The 22,133-nt window shown below is 51.1% G+C and overlaps 1 protein-coding gene across 1 annotated transcript; it reads left to right on the forward strand.

Moving 5' to 3' along the window:
- Window positions 1–6,340: 6,340 nt before the first annotated feature.
- Window positions 6,341–21,634, forward strand: SASH3 (SAM and SH3 domain containing 3). Its single transcript, XM_050777467.1, has 8 exons — window positions 6,341–6,601; window positions 14,446–14,541; window positions 14,902–15,048; window positions 17,389–17,530; window positions 18,771–18,919; window positions 19,068–19,277; window positions 19,424–19,574; window positions 20,078–21,634. The coding sequence occupies exons 1-8, from the start codon at window positions 6,545–6,547 to the stop codon at window positions 20,266–20,268; spliced, it is 1,143 nt and encodes a 380-aa protein (XP_050633424.1). The 5' UTR covers window positions 6,341–6,544; the 3' UTR covers window positions 20,269–21,634.
- The last annotated feature ends 499 nt before the right edge of the window (window positions 21,635–22,133 follow it).

Below are 22,133 nucleotides of genomic sequence, written 5' to 3' on the forward strand. Positions count from 1 at the left end.
GGAGAATTGCTTGAATCCAGGAGGTGGAGGTTGCAGTGAGCCGAGATCTTACCACTACACTCCACCCTGGGGCCACAGAGTGAGACTCTGTCTAAAAAAAAAAAAAAAAAAGAAGAAGAAGAAGAAGGTTCCAAGGGGACACCAAGGGAGAAGGCAGCAGCTCCAAACAGTCACCAAGGTCCTCCTGTATTTAGCGAGGGGAGAAACTCCAGGTGGAGCCTGAAGTGAACTGATGTGGAGTCACTCACCAGGTACCCAGCACTTTCTACTAGCTGGGCACTGGGCTAAGAGCACTCCCTCTATGCATGTCACCTGAGTAGTAACCCTAGTCACACCCACAGGAAAGGCCCATATTATACATTATCACTGTTACTGTCTTCACTAAGGCTCATTGCAGGTGACATCACTTGCCCAAGGTTATGCAGCCAATAGCTGACCATACAACAATCTGAATCCAGTCAGGACCACCTGACTCCATTTCTGAGAGGTGTTCTGCTCCTCCTCTTCCCTGGAGCCCTGGACAATTGTCCCCATGGGGCAGGGGCCCACTGATCAGAGACATTTGTCCGTGTAACCTTGGGACAGAGATTTATGCAGAGTAGCCCAGCACTTACTTGTCCCCCATAGAAAGTGCCCCCCACACCAGTGAGTCATGAGTGTGTTTTAATCTGAGCACCAAAGTCCAGCCTCCTCTTCTAATGGTACTTGACAGAGCTACCAGCAGGTGTTTTTGGTTTTGTTTTAAAACCAAGACCTTATCACGAGTTCAGAGTTCCAAAGATCACTGTCTTTCCCTCCCCTCCCATCAGCCCCTGCCATCAGCTGCCCACTCTGTGTGTGTTGTATGTGGGCATGAGGAATGGGTGGAAGAGTCTCCTGCCCTTGTCTCCTTGCTTTCCTCTGCCCGCCTTCTCCCTCCTGCAATTTTGCTCTTTCTGCCCTCCCTGCCTAAAATGACCACCATTAAATTTGCTAATGGGCCGGGCTACTAAAATGGGCTTCACCTTGGAAATGTCCAGGTATTTTCAAGAAACTATGTGGCCTCTGTTTGGATATTTATTTTTCTTTTTTCTTTTCTTTCTTTCTTTTTTCTTTTTCTCTTCCTTTCTTTCTTTTTTTTTTTTTTTTTGTTTTGTTTTGTTTTGTTTTGTTTTTGTTTTTGTTTGTTTGAGATGGAGTTTCACTCTTGTTGCCCAGGCTGGAGTGCAGTGGTGTGATCTGGGCTCACAGCAACCTCCACCTCTCAGATTCAAGCGATTCTCCTGCCTCAGCCTCCCAAGTAGCTGGGATTACAGGCATGTGCCACCATGCCCGGCTAATTTTTGTATTTTTAGTAGAGACGGGTTTCACCATGTTAGTCAGGTGGGTCTCAAACTCCTGACCTCAGGTTATCCACTCACCTGGGCTTCCCAAAGTGCTGAGATTACAGGCATGAGCCACTGTGCCTGGCCTGCTTGAATATTTCAAGAGATGGGGAGATCGTTACTTACTAGAGCTGAACTAGTGCCATCTGAATAGTCAAAATTCCTTCCTTGGAATAAACTAAAACCTTCCATTTATCTGTTCCCCATCATTCATACCACTTGCTTCCCCACCCCAATCACCTAGGCTAAATGTGACAGGAGTTTAGTACTTCACACGTTGACAACGACTTCCCTATACTTCACCCCTACTTAATCAACCCTAGCTATTGCAGCTTTGCACACGTGATGCGACTTCCAGATATCCTCCCCTTCCTGTTCACTCCCCTCTGGGCCTGCTTCAAGGTGGCTCTGTGGCACCTAGCGTGGTACCCAAACCAGCATCAGGTGCCAAGAGAAGGCTCCATAATTATCTCACCTCCCCGTTCAGGAACTCTGCATCAGAGGCACTTCAGCTGAGTGGTTAGTAGTGTGGGCCCTGGCCAAGACCAGACCTGCATTTAACACTGGGATCCACTGCTTACTAGCTGTGTGGGCAATTCACTTAACTCCTCTGGGCCTCGGCTTCCTCCCTGGAAAATGGGGATAACAATAGTGCCTGACTTACCAGGTTGTTGTAAAGCCCACTGCCTGCCATGAAGTATAATAATTTTCAGCTAGATGTGGGGATGGTGGGGGAGTGGAATTAAGAATCTTTGGGGACCAGGTGCAGTGGTTCACACCTGTAATTGCAGCACTTTGGGAGGCAGAGGCAGGAGGATCACTTGAGGCCAGGAGTTCGAGATCAGCCTGGGCAACACAGGCAAAAAACAAACAAACAAAGAAACAAAAACTCAGGAATGGTGGCATGTGGCTGTAGTCCCAACTACCCGGAAGGCTAAGGTGGGAGGACCATGAGCCCCAGGAGTTTGAGGCTGCAGCGAGTTGTGACCACACCACTGCATTCCAGCCTGGGCAACAAAGGGAGACCCTGTCTCAAATTAATTAATTACAACTTAAAGAATATTTGTGGAGGTTTTTCCAGATATAGGTATCTCTCACTATCCAAACTCTTACTGTCTCAAATCAGAAATATATCCATTCAGAGAGTGAGAGACGCTTTTGTGCATGCTCTGGATCCCACCTGCCCCAAATATCCCACTCGTGATCATCTACTAAATAAGAATTTCTTGGCCGAGTGTAGTGGCTCACACCTGTAATCCCAGCACTTTGGGAGGCCAAGGTGGGCAGATCACGAGGTCAGGAGATCAAGACCATCCTGGCTAACATGGTGAAACCCCGTCTCTACTAAAAATATAAAAAATTAGCCGGGCATGGTGGCATGCGCCTGTAGTCTCAGCTACCCGGGAGGCTGAGGCAGGAGAATGGCATGAACCTGGGAGGTGAAGGTTGCAGTGAGCCGAGATCATGTCACTGCACTCCAGCCTGGGCGACAGAGTGAGACTCTCAAAATAAAATAAAATTAAAATTAAAATTAAAAATACTTGGAGTGTGCTGGTATGGGAGCTGCTTTATCTGAATGTGGCCTACGATGACCTTTGTGTCTTTGGTAGTGCTACATCCACCCTCTGAGGGTTCAGGTTGATTTCACTATCAGTGGAACCCCAAAACACACACACACACATACACACCCTGCAATCCTGCAGTATTGGCACTAAATCAAGGTTCTTCTGCCCCAAATCTATACTTCTGGGTGCATCTTTATACTAAACTACTTGCCTCCCGGGGTTGTGGTAGGATTAAACATCTGTCAAGTGCTTAATGTAGTACTTGGTAAAGAACAAGTGCTGGGCAAATGTAAGCTTGCCACACCACCTAGGATGTCAGCTCCCAGGTACAAGGGGCCCTGATGGCTATTTATTTTGTACCTCCTCCTGGGGTCTAGCACAAGGCTGTGCCCACAGCAAGTTCCTAGGTCCTGCCTGCCGGCCCATTATCAAGTTTAAGATGACCTTGTTCCCTGAACTACTGACTCGTATCACTTCCTTAGCTGAGGGCTCTGTGTACCTCAAACAACATAACCTGTGAAATGCAAATATGTTCCCCAGAAGGGAAAATCTATTAAACACGTGTTTAAGGGTCATTAGGCAGCAAGGACCTGGCCTATTGGGATTCAGCCAAGGCAATCTGTTGGAAGAGAAGAGCTGGGGGAAGGCAAGTCCCAATGAGGGGGTCCTGGACACTCCACCTCCACTGGCTCCGGTCCCCAAGTGGCGGGGAAGAAGTGTTGCTGATCAGAGGAGACAGATCTGAAAAGGAGAAAGAAGGAAGCCGTTGAAAACGCTTGCTCCCTTCTGTCCTGGGAGCTGGTCACCTCTCTGTATTTCTCTCCGAGGCACCCTCACCTCCCCCTCGCTGCCTTTTCCCAAGCCTCCCCAGCCCTGTGCCCTGGTTTGCTGGCCGCCTTTGAAGGTTCTGCGGTTAGTGTGTGATCTTCGGTCGCTGCTGGCGCTGAGCAAACAGGAAGCGGGCACATCCTGCGAGGCGGCCAGGGACGCAGCCGCTGCGCAGGCCCGGAAGATTCTGCGACCTGCTTCCTCCCTCACAGCTCTGGCTCCAGGTGCCCCAGGCCACTACAGTGGTGTCTCCAATCCCAAAATCCTCTGGGGCTGCCCTCCTGCCCCTGGTCACGCAGAGCCCCAGAGGCCCGATGGGTTCCCTACACAGCTGCCAGTCTACTGCATATACCAAAAAGCCCTAACCAGTTACCATGCTTGCTGGTGCCCCTGGGGCGCCTGGGAGGGACTTTCAGGGTGGAAAACACAGGCCAGTGGGGAGGAGATCTGGGGTGTGGAATCTTTTCATGAGTCTGCCTGGCAGGCTGAGTAGGCCAAAGAATGTATGGTTACAGCTTAGGGAAGAAAGATCTTATCTTCCCTGAGCTCACCCTGAAGGTTGGATGGTCAGAGGGCATAAAGCAGAATCGAGGAGGAAGTCACAAGAACATCTTGGGAGCAGGGGTGGACCAGCCCAGGATTTCACAAGTACCACAGACTCGAAAGCCTTAAAAATGTGCATACCTTTGACCCCAGCAATTTCTCTTCTGGGTATTTCCCCCAAAGAAAAAACTATGGATGTGAATATTTACCATAAGTATGTTCAATGAATAATTTTAAAATCTAAGCCAACCCAAGTTCATCAGCAGGGGCTTGGTGAAATAAGCATGGCACATCCACACAATGGGATGTTCCGCAGCCGTTATAAATCATGTAGTTGAAGAATATTTCATAGCATGAGACAATCTTGATACTGTGTTCAGCTGGGCGCAGTGGCTCACGCCTGTAATCCCAGCACTTCGGGAGGATGAGGCAAAGAGGTCACTTGAGACCAGGAGTTTGAGGCCAGCCTGGGCAACATGGTGAAACCCCGTCTCTACAAAGAATACAAAAAGTAGCCAGGGTGGTGCGCACCTATAGTCCCAGATACTTGGGAGGCAGAGGCAGGAGAATCGCTTGAACTCGGAAGGCAGAGGTTACAGTGAGCCGAGATCACACCACTGCACTCCAGCCTGGGAGACAGAGTGAGACACCCCATCTCGAAAAAAAAAAAAAAAAAAAAAAAGATACTGTGCTTAGTGTGAAAAGCAGACACCAATAGTGTGAATTACGACCCTTTTAATTAAAAAAAAAAATTTAAACAGCTTTATTGAGGTATAAGTGGAGCTAAATAAACTGCACACATTTGAAGTATACAATTTGATATGTTTTGACATGTGTATTCCCCCATGAAATCACCACCACAATCAAGATAGTGAACATAGTCATCACTCCTAAAAGCTTCCTGTTACCCTGTGTGATCTCTCCCTTCCCTTCTCTCCCCTCCCCTTCTCCCCAAATCAATTATCTGTTTTCTGAGCAGTATGATTTTTGTAAAAAGAAAAAAAATGTGTATAGACAGAGAGTAGATAGATGCTTAAAACAGTATAGAGGACAATGACGGGAAATTTTGAAATTTTTTTTGTTTATGTGTTTGTGAAATTGTATCACAAATACAAATTGCTTCTGTAATAGCAGAAAGTTTTTAAAGTTATTAAAATCTGCCACAGATAGCCCACAAAGTGAATATACTGCATAGGTGTTTGATAAATGCCTGTTGAATAGGATACTTGCTAGAGGCGTGGAGTTGGCTGCAAGTGCTTTTCAGCTGTGGCGGTGATAAATATACTCACACTGGCTGAGGGTATTGACTGGAGGGGTGACTGCTCTAGTGATGATGGCTTTAGGTGTGCTGATGGCTGTAGGAGTGATGGCTGCAGGGCTGATGACTGCACGGATGTGATGATTGTTGTAGGAGCAATGACTGTAGGGACGATGGTTATAGGGGTGAGAGGATCATGGGTGTGGTTGGTTGTAATGTCCGGAAGGGTGTCAGCTGTAAGGATGACGGCTGGAAGGGTGATAGCAGCAATGGTGATGACTGTAGAGGTGATGGCTGAGGGATGTCAACTGTAGAGGTGATTACCGTAGTGACTATGGCTATAGGTGTGCTGATGGCAGCGGGGATGGCTGCAGGCCTGATGGCTGTAGGGGTGATGGCTGTATGGTGATGGCTATTGATAGGAGTGATGGTAGCAGTGGTAATGGTCACAGGGGTGATGGTAGTGGTAGTGATGGCAGTGACGACCTTGCAGATGCGAGTTGACCAGGAGCATTGATCCAACAGGCAGATGATCCAACTTCTGGTTTCTGGATTCTGGTCAGTGAGATAAAGGGCCTGGGTACGCCATATAATGTCGAGTTGATTGTCCACCTCTGGGATGATGGAGCAGAAGGACTGATGATGATTGACATGAGACAACAAGGTAGGGACTTTCTCTGACTGTTCAACCCAAGAGCCGTCTGCATCAGAATCTCTGGAGACTGAAGCTTGGACTTCCTTCCTCCCTAGGGGCCGGCAGGGGCTGCGATTGCTGTAAGAGTAGGTCACGTGTCAGGGCTTCCTGTATGCTGCTGCTGCCGGGTGTCCATGGCCCGCACCCCCAAGCTGCCACTGCAGCAGTCAGAGTGTAAGCTGAAGGCTCGGTTCATGCCGTGTCCCCAGGCAGTACTGGCAAGGCTGAGCAAGAGGCCTCTGCATCTTGACACCTAGGAGAGCAGGGACGGAGTCTCCCAGGGCGGAGGACCATGCTGCGCCGCAAGCCCTCCAATGCCAGTGAGAAGGAGCCCACTCAGAAGAAAAAGGTAAGGAGCATTTTGGGAACTCACATCTTCCTTTGCTCTGCTTTCTCGACCCATCCCCTCCAAGACTCTTGGAAGTGGGAAGAGCCAAAGGCCATATGTTGAGTCTGTAGGTGAGGGCCACTCACCTAGAGGGCAACGGGACAGGGACCCAAAGGTTACAAGAGTAACAGAAGTACAGAAGAGATGTTTAAAATTCTGGAGCAAAAGAGTTACAGAATAGATCCTTAGAAGTCTAGAGTCATGCAATTCAACCCTAGAAGGATCGGAAAAAAGATCTAAAATTATGGGCCAGAATCTTAGACTAGAATTTGAGAATGACAAAATACAATGCTCAAGCTGAACCCTAAGCCTGTACTTAATTCTTTCCCCTCTACACTGGTCCTGCCACCACTTCTGCCCCGGCCACGGCCTCTCAAGAGCCATCTCACTCAAAAGGCCCCGCTGGGCCGCCCAGCTTGGAGCCATGATGCTCACAGGACCGCTACCCTCTCCTCCACTTTGGCCATGGCCCAGACCCTGCCCACTTGGCTCAGCTCTGTGGTAGCTCCCAGGCCCCACCAGAGATGGAGCCAACCTGGAGATGGGGCCTAAGGCCATTCCAGTCTTGGGGGAAAAGGCATCCGGAAGTGCAGTGGAATGCAGGGGGCATACAGGTTCTTCCTGGGTGGGGAATGAGAAATGAAGTTGAGGTGGTGAGTAGGAGTGAAGGCCGAGGAGGGGGGATTTTAAAGACCAGGAGGAAAAACAGCTGTCATGGATAGCTGAGGTGTTCATCCTCCTGGGACAGAGACTGGACTGGAAGATTCCTTGAAGTCTCTGCCAGATCTAGGATTTCGTGGTTGAATTTGAAGATTTCCAGATTTCTTTGTTTGGGTTTGAGGATTTCTAGACCTAATTATTTAATTCGATTGAAGAATTCTCCCAGACAGTCAGCAAGTATATCCTACACATCCAGTGGGATGCTAGGACAGTCCCAAAGCAGGCCTGAATTAGGTCCAAGAGGCCCAGGCTGTCCCCCGCCAGTTTTCCCTGGAGCTCAGCCCAGGTGCCCTATGGTGGATCCCCTTTGTCAGGGGAGCAGCTCAGAGATGGAAGCCAAGGCAGCTGAAAGACTGAGACTCAGGGCACTGGGGTGTGCATCCTGCCCCAGCTCTCAGGTCCTGGGGTGGCTGCCACTTCCGGCTGTATTCTCCCCACCCCAGCTGCTTCTCTAAGGTTGCAGTGATGGTGGGCAGGGGAGGGGGGAGGTTCATGAATCTTCACACGGGCTCTGTCATCCCCGTCCAAACCCTGCACAGCACTAGGCCCAGCAGGCCTGCCATTGGTTGCCACTCCTAGGCGAGCAGGGTCACTTCCCCTTGCTCTCTGACTGGTGGGGGTGGGAAACAGAGACTGCTCTATAGACACTGCTAGGCCTCAAACCACACCACAGGGGCGGTGAGCTGGAGGAAAGTGTGAGAAAGAGCTTACACTTTGACACTGGGACCCCGTGCCACATCAGGAGGACGTACCTAGGGGCACACAAAGCCAGAAGTCCCCTTTTTCTTTCCCAGCTTCAATTACCCAGATTCTGTGTTCAGCAGGCAGGTGGGTCCCTGGGATTTCCCCAGGTCTCTCCCAGGAGAAGCAAGGCCCATGGGGCTCTCTGAAGCCCATGTCCTTTAAGGGGTCCTTTTGGGGAGGGTAGTCCAGGCAAACCCCACCTCAAACTCTGCCAGAGCTGGTGCCAGCCTCCAGAGCTGGAATGAGCTTGCCTCCACACACTCTGCTAGCTCCAGACTGTGGAAATGCCACCCAAAAACCCAAGCTTCCAGAAGGTACAGAGCATCTTCCCTAGGCCCAGAGGCAGTGGACTGGCTCCATCACTGCTAGTCCCTTCCTCTCAGAGGCTGAGATGACGTGGTGGAGAGGAAAGCACAAAGGCAAGAGAGGCCTCTCTCTCCTGCCCCTGCTTCTCCTCTTGGGGCTGCCAATGGAGAATGTGCCAGACGGGGGCAAGAAAGCTGAGCTGGAATCCTACCAGGACCTTGGACAGCTCATTGACTTTCTTTGGGCCTCAGTTTCCTCGCCTCTGAAAAGGGGGATAACTCCTAATCTGCCCCCCTCAAGAGGCTGTACAAATCACCCAAAAGAATAGATGTGAGAGTACCCTGTCGCATGTGTGCACGTGCACACAAGGGGGTGCCTGCTGTAGGCATGGGTGGGGATAGGGAGACACTGCGAAGAAGAACGAGCCATGCCCCCAGTGCTGGCGCAGAGAACAGAAGACTTAATAGTACCAAGAGCCACCACAGAGTGAGGGCTCATCGGATGCCAGGTATGGTGCTGTGCATCTCTAAGTTTGTTCACTCCCCACGACAACCTGGTGAGGTAGGGGCAGATATTGTCATTATCCCTATTTGACACCTGAGGCTCACAGAGGTGAAGCAACTTGATGAAGGTCACACAGCTGGGAAGCTGCCGAGCAGGGATCCAAGCCAAGATTTGTCTGACTCCAGAGTCTTGACCCCTTCTTTCTCCACTCTCTTGTCCCCCTGTTGATCTCAAAGGCGCTGGAAGAGTCTGATGAGCATAAAAGATTCAACCTATCAGCAGGAGAGCTCCGTGGGGCAGACCCAGATAGTTGTGGAATGAGTGACCTTCCAGCCAGCAAAGCAGAGGAGGGTGCGGGCCCTCTAGAAGGGTAGGGCTAGGACACGGCGCCTCCCATGGATCATGAAGGATTGGAGAGGCCCCAGGGTTGGGAGACAGACCTCTTAGCTGCCCTTTGGAGACTTTCACTTCCTTCAAGTTTTTGCTCTGCGAGCCCTTTGATCTGATTTCACCCAAAGGCCAGTGTTGGGGTATAGGCAGTGGAGAGGGATTTTTCCTGGACTTGCTTCCCCTAAGGATGCTCCTACTCTACCACATCCCTGCTTTCTCCCTTCCTACAGCACACCTCTAGTATAACCCCCCCCACCACCCCCCCCCCACCACCACCACCCCGCCAGCATGCACTTTGTATTTTCAGTGGCTCCTCACTGCCCACAGGATACATGCCCCTGGCCTGGCTGGCAAGAGCCTTCCACAGCCTTTTCTACTCCACCACCCACCATCCCATCACCATGCTCTCAACATCTCAAACTTTCATTCTTGTTCAAACCCTTCCGAGCTCCACCTGGAGAAATCCTGCCTTCCCTGCATGGCCCAGCTCAAATGCACCTCCTCCACGAAGCCCCGCCTGAGCCCTTCCCCCTCTGCACTCCCACCTGCTTTCCTTGGAGCTCTGTTCAAAAACCACCTGCATGCCATCACCACTATTCTCAATCCACTGCTAACTTCTACATTGGTGGGGCAGAGCAATAGCATGACCTCTGAGGTAGCACGAGCGCAGCAACATACTTGGGCTTTCAGAGTCACAGACTTGGGTTTGGATGCTTGCTCTTCCTGAGACCAGCTGCGCCACCCTGCCTAGGGCACTTCATTTCGCATCTTGGTCTCCTCTGCTTTGAGGTGTGAATATGACGCAGAGCTGCAATGAGGCTGGAGTGAGCTGGCACACATGAAGTGCTTGGCAGGATGCCGGGCATGCGGGAGGTGTTTAGACCCTCATTGCTGGATTCTCACACACACAGAGGCGGGGCCTAGAGCTCACAGGGTGCTCAGTATATGCCTGGTACCCTGAAGGAGCAGAGGGAGTGGCTCAGGAGACCACTGGGGAAAGCCAAGTTTGCTCAGGAAGTGAGGGAAGAGGTTGCTGGCTGGGGTGGTGTGGACCTCTGAGAGATTGATCAGGGCATAGTTTCTGCATGGATGTTGCCTTTTAAGCTGGAATTGAAAAATCTTTCTATAGAAGTATAATATCCATACAGAGAAGTGGATAAATCATAATTGCTCCACCGAATGAGTTTCTGTAATGTGAACATCCCCATGTAGACAGAAGTTAGATCAAGAAGCAACACTCTCAGAAGTCTAGAATCTTCCCTCATGCCCCTGCCAGTTACTACACGCCCCCTTTGCCCCAGGGCAACTGCTATCCTGACTTCCAACAGCACAGGTGAGCTCTGCCAGGCTTTGAACTTACAGGGGGAACCATATCATGTATATATACTCTTTGGTGGCCGGCCCCTTTACTCAACCATATGTTTGTGACACTCATCCATACTGTTGGGAACCTTTCTATCTCCATCCTGGGCACTATTCTTTTGTGTGACTCTGCCACAATTAATTTATCCATTCTACAGATGATGGGCATTTGCGGGTTTTCCACTTACATTGGAAGGGGGAGAAACTACAGCTGACAGAGAGAAGGGCAGAGTATTCCGGGTGGGGAAATGCCCAGGGTAAGAGGCTGGAGGTAGGTTGTAGGAAAGAGTAAGCATAAACTGACATTCCACAAGGGACTGCTGTGTCAGACAATGTTCCAAGCACTGTATGCGTACTCGCTTATTTCATCCTCACAACAGCCAGATGAGGTCAGTGCTTTTGTCTTCATTCCACTAATGAGGAAACAGAAACCTAGAGAAGTTAAGAAACATACCCAGTTTACACAGTCAGTGGCAGAACCAAGATGGGAACACTTGCCCTGATGTGAAGTGGGCTTCAGAGAGGTTCGATAACTTGCTGGAGGTCACACATCCCAGAGTTGAACTTCTGAGAAAGCTTCCCTCATGCCCCTGCCAGTCACTACATGCCCCCTTTCTCCCACGGTAATCACTATCCTGACTTACAACAGCATAGGTGAGTTCTGCCAGGCTTTGAACTATAATTATACATGGGGAATCATATGGTGTATATATACTCTTTGGTGGCCCTACATTTCAAATGTGTTGTATATTACGTTTGAAATATACTAAATATATATTTGAAGCATACTAAATGTATATTTCAAATGTAATATGCAATACAATACATATATACTCAACAACATATATTTCAAATGTAATATACAATATAACACATATATATACAATATGTTTCAAATGTAATATATAATACAACACATATATATACTCAATATATATTTAAATATATATTTCAAATGTAATATACAATACAATACATATATACTCAATAATGCATATTTCAAATGTAATATACAATACAACACATGTATACTCAACAATATATTTAGTAGATTTCAAATGTAATATACATTTGAAATGTAGCTCTTTCCAAGAGGCCCACACATTCCCCTGAGCCATGAAGTGAAAAGGGGGCCAACAGTGTATGGTACCACCTCCTCCGTCAGGCATGACTCCCAGGAAGTCCTCACCCCAAAGGGAAGCCAGCAGAAAAGCCAGCCAGGCTCAAGAATTTCAACTCAACCCTGAGTGGGGGTCACCTCTCCCTGAAAGGCGGTCAAGATATTTGGGGCTGTCCCTGAGGTTGGAGGTAGGCTTGGCAAAATGCCACCCTGGCAGGCCCTGAAACTCTATCACCCAAAGAACATGTGTTCGTCCTTTCCATCTCCCTGGGCTGAGAGTGTTCAACTAGGCCCAAGACCCAGCACCATCTCTATAGTCCTTTGTGATTATCTCCTCCCGCTTTGGACTAAAACTGAGACAGAGGGACCCTCGCACAAGGGCCTGGGAGCCAAAGGCCTCTCCTCCCAGCCCCCAGACTGCAGATTAATGACAGGAAAAGGCCTTGGGAAAGAGCTGCGATTAGAGGGCAGGCAGGCGGTGAGTTTACTCTTCCCCAACAAAGCCAACTTCCGGCCCCATGCCTGCCCTCCTGCTTGCTTTCCAGCCTCACCAGTCCCTAGGGTTTCGGGGGCGACTCTTAGCCTCCTGGTCTGCAGATCAGGCTGAGGGTTGGTGGAGAGAAGGCCACAATAGGCCCCATCAGCCTATAAATAGCAGCCTAGCCTGCCCTCCTTGGGCCCAGGCCAGCCCGATGCCCACCCTCTCTCCGTTCCCTCTTTTCCATACTAAGAGGAGGAAGTTATCCAGGCAGCTGCATCCTAGCCATACAAGAGGAGGAAATAAATGGAAGGTGGAGGAGAGAAGGGGAAAGAAAGGGAGAAAAAGAGAAAAGAATAGTGGAAGGAGACAACCAAGAAAGGAAGATGGAGGAGATGCAGGTGAACCAGAGTGGTCACCCTGTGGTCATGCTTCCCCCTCACACCCACCTATGGCCCCCTTTTCAGCTCCCCAGGGCAACACAGAAGAGGCTTTCTGACTGAGGCTGCAGGCACCCCACCCATCAGGCCCCAGTCGTGCTAGCGTCTGCTTGGCCTGACCACTGACCTAGTTTCTCATCAACTACCTCGCTGTGACTTTTAGGAATGTGTGACCCCTGACCCCCAATTGCTGACTTGGCTTTGGTCAAGACCCATCAAGAGTGCTAAGCTGCCACACTGCAGTCCCCAGGAGTTGGGGCCAATTATTTGTGTGTGTGTTGGTGGGGGGCAGGTGATAGTGCCCCTGCCCTGGGAATTTGTCACTGGACACATACAACCCCTTTAGTAGGAAAGAGGATGTGAAACCTTCAACATTGTGTGGGTTTGGGGCTTCAGTTCCTCAAGCCCTTATCTCGGGTGTCTGCAGTCTATCCCACTCTATCTGTCTGGCCATCTGTGAACCCTGGTTCCTGTGTGTATCTTCTGGGCTCAACTGTTTATCTTGATATAGGCTCAGCCTTAACTTCTTGTGTCGAGGGCCTGTCCCCCTTGCCTGCCTTGCCCTGGTTTCTGACTGCTACCTTGCATGTGCTCGCATATATATTTAAGAAAGCTTAGCCGGGCGCGGTGGCTCACACCTGCAATCCCAGCACTTTGGGAGGCCAAGGCAGGTGGATCACCTGAGGTCAGGAGTTCAAGACCAACCTGTGCAACATGGTGAAACCCCGTCTCTACTAAAATAAGAATAAATAAAAATAAATTAGCTGGGCATGGTGGCTCATGCCTGTAATCCCAGCTACTTGGGAGGCTGAGGCAGGAGAATTGCTTGAACCCAGGAGGCAGAGGTTGCAGTGAGCCAAGATTGCACCACTGCATTCCAGCCTGGGCAACAGAGTGAGATTCTGTCAAAAAAAAAAACCAAAAAACAAAAAAACAAAAAAAACTCATATCCTGAAAACCATCTCATCAACACAAACCACAAACAATAATAGGCCATACCTAAAAGTCCAAACACTGGCAAACGTCACGGTTGCCAGCTCATCACATTAGTGGCTAAGATTAAAAGCTGAGAATAAAGAGAAAATGGTGCCTTCTACCAAATTAGCCCCAATCACGTATATCTTAAATCTGTGGGCCCCTCCTGTGAGTAAGCCTCTACTGTGGTTTTCCAGAAAGTGTCATGCCAGGTCTTGCTGGCTTCTAGTCGGATTGTCTTGCTCTTATTAGGACACAAATTCATCAGGCTAGAGACACCAGTGTGTTTGTTCCTATCACTGTGACTGGGGACCTGGCTCAGAACACACCCAGGACATGGAGGCCAGAGCCACGGGTTTTGGGAGGGATTTGCTCAGTTACACACCAGGCGATGTGCTTGTGAATGCTGAGGTATGTCTCTAGTAGTAGATACACATTTACTCTGACTCATGTAGTCTTTAACTCCAGGATTCTGGGGACCAAACTTGAGGAATTGGTGGAATTTCAGGCTAAGTCTGAGGCCCGATTGAGGTGGGAAGCTCTTGAGGTCAGGAGCTTGCTCTGTGGCCAGGGCTGGAGTGAAGAATGGGATGAAACCAGGTAGCCCCAAGAACATCAAGGTGCTTCACCCACTAGCCTGGGGCTCTCGGGGCAATGTGGCTCTGCCAGCTCTGGGCTGTGGGTATTGCGTGATGGGGGGAGGCAAGTATGTGGGCCATCAGGCAGCCATTTAGCCCACTGATTGCAATACCCACGCTTTTTCCAGCTCTCCCTTCAGCGCTCCAGCAGCTTCAAGGATTTTGCCAAATCCAAACCCAGCTCCCCGGTGGTGAGCGAGAAGGAGTTTAATCTGGATGATAACGTGAGTTTCAGGGTGTCCTTGGGGGACCTGGCTGCAGGCCCTGGGTGGGGGAGTGGGGGTGGGAGGGAGGAAGGTGAAGAGGAGATAGAATTGTTGGGGCAAAGCCCCCTTTAACACAGAGGGTCCACCTCTCCCCACACCAAGCACTCCCCGGCGTTCCTTTCAATTACAAATTAAATAGCAAACTATTTATAAATTTATAGGGCTAAGGACATGGCTGGGGCTAAGAGGGGAGGGGATGGAGGTCTCTCAGTTCCACCCCCTCCAGCTTCTGCTGTGACCCCAAGGCCTCTTGTGCCTCAAGTCCCGGACCCAGGCAGGACCACCAGGGTCCCTGGATCGCCTCTTTTGTTGTCACAGATTCCAGAAGATGACTCAGGTGTCCCCACCCCAGAGGATGCTGGGAAGAGTGGCAAAAAGCTGGGGAAGAAGTGGAGGGCAGTGATTTCCCGAACCATGAACAGGAAGATGGGCAAGATGATGGTGAAGGCCCTGTCAGAAGAGATGGTGAGGCCTGGGGACGCAGGGGATGGGGAGTCCATGGGGGCCTGGGGACCGCTGTGGCAGAATGTGAGCATGACCACCTCAATAGCCACTACTCAGGCCCGAAGGCCCTATTTGATGCAAGAAGGAAGGTCACATGGGAGAGGAAACTCACTCATAGCCACAGACAGGCAGCCAGGCACCATCTTGAGGGTGCAGGAGGCTGGCGGGGGAAGGGGTGGAGTTTGAGAAGGGATGAAAGTCTGGGCAACAGGGCTGGGTGTGGTGGCTCATGCCTATAATCCCAGCACTTTGAGAGGCTGGGGCTGATCACTTGAGGACAGGAGTTCGAGACCAACCTGGCCAACATGGCAAAACCCCATTTCTACTAAAAATACAAAAATTAGCCAGGCATGGTGGCACATGTCTGTAATTCCAGCTACTCGGAGACTGAGGCAGGAGAATCACTTGAACCCAGGAGGCAGAGGTTACAGTAAGCCGAGATCGGGTCACTGCACTCCAGCCTGGGCAAAAAAGCAAGACTCTGTCTCAAAAAAAAAAAAAAAAAGAAAGAAAGAAAGAAAGAAAGAAAGAAAGAAAGAAAGAAAGAAAGAAAGAAAGAAAGAAAGAAAGAAAGAAAGAAAGAAAAGTCTGGGATGTTTCTTGAGGAGGCGGGCCTGGGACAGCGGCAGCTTGAAGAAAGATGAAATGGCCTGAGGCAATCCATCCACCTCAAAGCTTTGCTTTGGAACTAGCCCCTGGGGTTGGGAAGGCCTATTTTCTCTCATAGAATCCCTATAAGAGAAAACAGATTGGGCGCGGTGGCTCACACCTGTAATCCCAGCACTTTGGGAGGCCAAGGCGGGTGGATCACCTAAGGTCAGGAGTTCGAGACCAGCCTGGCCAAAATGGCAAAACCCTGTCTCTACTAAAAATACCAAAAAAATATATATATATATTAGCCAGGTGTGGTGGTGGGTGCCTGCAATCCCAGATACTTGGGAGGGTAAGGCAGGAGAATTGCTTGAACCTGGGAGGCAGAGGTTTCAGTGAGCCAAGATCACACCATTGCACTCCAGTCTGGGTGACAATAGCGAAACTCCATCTCAAAAAAAAGAGAGAAAACAGCAAAGGTTGGCTTCAGCCCAGGGAGGAAAGTTGGCACAGACAGCTGTGGGGCAGGCATGACCCAAGTAGCTTAAATCACACAGTGGGTCTGGGGTGCCATGGCACTGAGGCAGTGGTGTGCTGGAGTTGGCTCATAATGGGCTTAGAGCAGTTGGTCAAACTGTCAAAAATTTTGCAAGCCAGTTGTTAAACACAACCATTATTAAAAATCAAATTAAAGAAACTTACAATTCGGTAAATTGTATTTTTTTTTAAAAGGTACACTGGGCATTGTGGTGTACACCTATAATCTCAGCTACTCGGGAGGACGAGGCAAGATGATTGCTTGAGCCCAGTGAGAGTCCAGCCTGGGCAACATAGCGAGACTCTGTCTCTAAATAAATAAATAGTGTTGTAAAAAAGAACAAAGGTAATACAGTAAGTCTTCAAAACTTATCACTTCCTAATTCTTGTGCTACCTTTTACTCTTATCAGTGCTGCTGAGGTTACTTGCATCCATAGCATCTTCATGGTGGAAATAGCCTCGCCCTCATTTCAGACAACACATCCAGTGATGTCAAAACGGTAGCTTGACATTGGCCGTGGCAGGGAGTGTTTACAACACAGGAATTGGCAACTCATCGGGGCCAGCTGTTAAACAGTTATCACCTCACTGAGGTGTGGTGAGGTGGGGGGAGCTCTGGAGTCTGGCCGACTTGGTTGTGGGTTCCCTTGGGACTTGAACCTGAATTCCCTTGGCCTGAGTTTACAAATGAGGAGTAAGTAACCCTTGGGCCTTACTCCTCATTTGCAAACTCAGACCAACAATACCACTTACCTTCAAGTGTCACTGTAAGGATTCAATGAAATGGCAGGCAGGCCTGGTACACAGAAGCACAGGCAAAAGTATTTTCCTCTCCAGTGCCATTGTCTGCCCAGTTGTGCGGTAGCAATGGCTGAGTCCAGGTTGTGCCACTGTGGTCTTTTCTGTACGTACATCGCCACTTGAGGCTGACAAAAGCACATCCACATGGTGCCCTGGTCGAACCTGTTTCTGCGAGGTAGCCAGGGTAAGGACTATCACTCTCATTTTTACAAAAGGGGAGACTAGAACTCAGAGAGTGCCATTCAGCCTGTAAGTGGCAGAGCTGGGGTTTGAGCCAACCCCCAGCTCTTCACCAAGCCCAGTCCCATTTCCTCAGCTTCATGCGCACCCCAGCAAGGCTCCTTAAAGCTTCCCGCCTACCCTCCCTGCAGGGAGACACTCTGGAGGAGGGCTCTGCCTCCCCGACATCTCCAGACTACAGCCTGGACAGCCCTGGCCCTGAGAAGATGGCACTGGCCTTTTCTGAGCAAGAGGAGTGTGAACTTCCGGTGCTCAGCCGCCAGGCATCAACAGGTGAGTAGGGGACGCGGGGGACACCTGCCGAATCTGGAGGAAAGGACTGGGTTACAGCCGTGCTGGTGGCACTCTGTCTGGGAAGGGGCTAACAGAAATGAATGCTTACTCTTTGCCTGCTGGGAACATTCTCAGCCCTCTTCATATTAAATCTTCTCAACAACCTCATGGGGCCAGTACTGTTATCTTTGCTTTATTGATGTGGAAACGGAGTCTTAGGGAGGTTAAGTGACTTGCCCAAGGTGACCCAGTCTTGAACTCAGATGTACCATAGAGGAACTTCCACTTGCTATCCCCAGGCCCTGGAGAGGCCCACGGGCAGAGAAAGACTCTCAGTCACCCTCTTGGACCAGCCTGTCCCCACCCTTCCAAGGGGAGCTAGAGGCTACAGCTCTCTGGGCCTCTGATGCCCCAGGCCGGGGTGGGCGTATGAGGTCTCCAGCTGTGAAGAGTCAGCCTCTTGACCCTAGACCATAGTTGCTGGGCTCAGAGCATCACCTGGCATCTTCTAGAAGTCCATGGGGCAGGACAAGAGGTGCCAGCAGGGAACTCCTCCAGGCAGGGGCTTTGGGTTCTGTAGCCCCATTCAGCACTGCCTTTCTTGCCCCTCAGGTCCACTCCAAGTTTCCTGCTTTCTCTGGCTCCACAGACACTTCCCTGCCCCCCACTGAAAATCATTCAAAATGCCCACTATTCTGTCCTTCCCAGGGAGAAGGAGCCCAACTGAGTTTCTATGTGACATTGTAACTAAACATTGAGTTATTAAGCAAGGAAAGTCAAATATGAATGCAGGGGGTAGCTTCCTAGGTGCAGGGAGCATTGGAGTGGGAGGCAGGGAACATGGAGTCTAATGGACTCAGTGCTGCCAATTACAAAATGAGAAGCCTTGAGCAGTTCACTTGGTCTGTGTGACCTCAGATTTCCTGTTCACTGGGGTGTTGGCCCAGTTGGTCTCTAGAGGCTCTCCTAATTTGCCCATTCTGTGGTCAGTGAGCCATTTCTCCTCCTGTTGCCAATTCTTTTCATGTCCAAGGGCCCAGAGGTGAAGCCATGCTCCTGGTGGGTAGCCAAGGGGGTGGCTCAGAATCCCTTCTGCAGTGTAAAGCTTGCCAGAGCCCAGCTGCCTTCCCAGTGTATACCTTTGGGATTTCCAGGCAGACCCCCTGGAAGGCACCTGCTAGGCACTGTCTCAGCTGTCCTAGGACAAAGGTGAGCCTCCTCCCTGCCCCATCTCCTGCAGGCAGTGAGCTCTGCAGCCCCAGCCCAGGTTCTGGCAGCTTCGGGGAGGAACCACCTGCCCCCCAGTACACAGGGCCCTTCTGTGGCCGAGCACGAGTCCACACCGACTTCACTCCCAGCCCCTATGACCACGACTCGCTGAAACTGCAGGTAAGGTCAGCATCCGGGCTTCTCTGGAGCCTGGCAGGCTGCACCCAAAAAGGAAGCTGGACTGAACCAGACTATGAGAGTGTCAGTGGAGGCCAAGACCCCATCTCCTCTCTCCCTTGCTCCCTTCTCCTCTCCTCTCCCCCAACAGAAAGGAGATGTGATCCAGATCATTGAAAAGCCACCTGTGGGCACGTGGCTGGGCCTACTCAATGGCAAGGTGGGCTCTTTCAAATTCATCTATGTGGATGTGCTGCCCGAGGAGGCCGTGGGGCATGCCCGACCCAGCCGCCGACAGAGCAAGGGCAAGAGGCCCAAGCCTAAGACCCTGCATGAGCTGCTGGAGCGCATCGGCCTGGAGGTTTGAGCTTGGACCTCACTAGTATCTAGTATCAGGGAGACACAATTGACCCAGGGATGGGGACCGGGAAATGACAGTTATTTGGGGAGGATCTAGGCAGGGGTGGCTGGTAAGCAGCTGTGCCAGTGGCCTGCCTCTGCCCACAGGAGCACACGTCCACCCTCCTGCTCAATGGCTACCAGACACTAGAGGACTTCAAAGAGCTGCGAGAAACACACCTCAATGAGCTGAACATCATGGACCCGCAGCACCGGGCCAAGCTGCTCACGGCCGCCGAGCTGCTGCTGGACTATGACAGTGAGTGGCTTTAGGAGCAGCCTGGCGAGGGTGTGTGCCCGCCAGCATTCCAGGGATGGGAGGCTTGCCCTGGCCCTGCCCTCTGTCCACGCTCTGCCCTAGGACCGCTCTGCAGTGGAAAGGTACTTTCCACTTTGAATTAGGATTTCAGGGAAAGTGTATGGGACAAAGGAGTTGTAGGGATGATTGGGCCCAACCCACTTTGGATCAAAGGGGACCCTTAAGGCCAAAAAACGCAAAGCCTTACTTGAGGCCTCAAAGCCGAGTAATAACAGAGCCAGGATTCAAGCCCACTGCCTGGCTCCAGCTTAGTGCTAAAGAAGTGTGAGCTCCTGGACTGCGGAGCTGGCCTGGAAACAACAACTACCGGCTTCTAAGCTGGAAGCAGTGAGGAGAGGGGCAGGGTGGTGGCAGGTGCCCAGAGGGAGAGACCGCCTATGGTGCATTTCCCAAGGTCCCTCCCCCCACCCCCATATTCTGTCTCCCTCTCTCGTCCCTGGCAGCTGGCAGCGAGGAGGCAGAAGAAGGTGCCGAGAGCAGCCAGGAGCCAGTGGCACACACAGTGTCGGAACCCAAGGTGGACATCCCGCGCGACTCAGGCTGCTTTGAGGGCTCGGAGAGCGGGCGCGATGAGGCAGAGCTGGCAGGCACTGAGGAGCAGCTGCAGGGCCTCTCCCTGGCCGGGGCACCTTGAGGTGGCGGTGGCAATAACCCAAGGCTGGGCCCCAGCTGCAAAGGCTGCAGGAGTGGGCTCAGCCTCCCGTGGTGGCCCAGGCCCTGAGGACTGGCACTGAGCCTGGCCCTGCTTCCCCAGGGACACTTAGGCAGAGGCCAGGCCAGGGTCCTACAGGTTCCAGGCTCAGCTGGAGTGGTTGGGGAGTCGCCCAAGGGCACATCCCACCTGCCTGAGCCCCACCCTCCACCAGCGACTGACAGCGCAGTCCCTCTTGGCACCAACTGCTCCCCCGCCATAGCCATGGCCACAGCAAGCGGGGCACTGGGAGACCCTGCCCATGTCCCTCACCACCAAGGCCTCCAAATCCTCCTCACCCCCACACCACCTACCCCTGTCGCACTGCTCCTGAAAAGGGGGCCAAGTCAATGTTTCAGGTCAGTCTAAAAACCCTAGGGAAGCTGGCCATTTAGAAGAACCCAAAGTGACCATGGGTAAATCCAGTTCCCCTAAATAAGGCCTGAAGAAATCCACAAGTACCATTCCCACTTTCCTTCTCCTTAGCTTTCTTAGAGATTTGGCCACTAAATCCTATGAGACTTGAACCAAGTGGCTTCCTCTTTCTAGGCTTAGGACTGGTTGGGGTTAGAATGGATGATCACCGAAGGCCTTGCCTGCTCTGACATTCTGTGACATTAAATGTCTATTCTCCTGTTACCTGTGGCCTGGGACACCAGTGGGGTTTATCAAGGGGACCAGAGGGGCCTCAAGCTTTCAGATGAAATGGCTCCTCCTACCCACCCACTTTATTCCTCCCCATGTAACTCAGGACAAGCTGCAACTTCCCCCAGCTTAACACAATGCCCATACCTCACACGATATGCACCCTCCCCTTCCATTCCTGGCCCCCTCAAACGAGACTTCTCACAGGGCTGATTGCAGATGGTCAAACCTGGCTTCCAAGGACAGAATTGCCTCTCAGAAGCCAGTTGCAGATCTGGGTCCAGAGTTGGCCACTTGTGTGGGTTCTCACAAGCAAAGAGAGCACTAAACTTGACATTGGGGGTCCACCACTCCAACTTTGCTTTCTGAAGGTTTTGGTGTACACTGAGCCCCAGAAGGAAAGGAGAGTATCTGTGAATGGGGGCCTCCCTTGACCCTGGTACCAAGTCTGTGCCCTGAATCCCCAGAGTAGCCCTTCCCTGGTGCCCAACTGGCCTGGGGACAAACAGCGTCCACTACATCTAGGACTGCCGGCTAAGTGGACACACTTCTTGACCTCCTACCAGGAACTTTGGTAAAAGCTAGCTTTGGGGAAGGGGTTGGGTGTAAATATGAGAGGGTGGAAGGAGACCAGCTGTTAGCAATAAACATGGGTAGAACTAAATTACTGTCTCCAGTTATCTTTTCTATGGAGAGAGGGTTGTGGGGAGGGCCAGACCGTTCTCCTTCAAGGCTGGACTCAACAAAGTGTCCCTAACTGTCTCTTCAGGTCCATCTTTCTCTTCCCTTAAATGTTCAGTGTCCTTGACTCTGCTGACCTAAAGCTCCAGTCTGAAGCCCTAGCTGGCTCTGCCCTTCCCTCTAACCAGCTCTCCTCAGAACAAGGCTCAGGTTCCCATGGCCACAGGCTTTGCTGGGGTCCAAGAGGTGCAGGGGGAATAACTATTTCTCTCATCCAATAACTGTTCATTTTCACAGGACCCTTCAAGACCTTCACCCCTGTGAAGAAGGGCCTGCACTAAGGAGCTGTCCAGAGTCTAAGAGGGGGAGATTTGGGGTCAGCATAGCCTTTCCTCTGAAGCCACCTTTTCCTGGCCCCCACCCTGTTCCCACTAAAGCAGTACCATCTCCTGGGAGGTGGGATGGAGATGAAGACCCCTAGC

The sequence above is a fragment of the Macaca thibetana genome, chromosome X (genome assembly GCF_024542745.1).
Source record: "Macaca thibetana thibetana isolate TM-01 chromosome X, ASM2454274v1, whole genome shotgun sequence".
Lineage (NCBI taxonomy): Eukaryota > Metazoa > Chordata > Mammalia > Primates > Cercopithecidae > Macaca > Macaca thibetana.

Bases quoted from the DNA above. Each gene is read 5' to 3' on its own strand.
- SASH3 (XM_050777467.1), top strand. From the start codon at position 6,545: ATGCTGCGCCGCAAGCCCTCCAATGCCAGTGAGAAGGAGCCCACTCAG. The intron at 17,531-18,770 runs GTGAGTAGGGGA...CATCTCCTGCAG, and splicing joins CAGCCGCCAGGCATCAACAG to GCAGTGAGCTCTGCAGCCCC. The intron at 18,920-19,067 runs GTAAGGTCAGCA...CTCCCCCAACAG, and splicing joins ACGACTCGCTGAAACTGCAG to AAAGGAGATGTGATCCAGAT.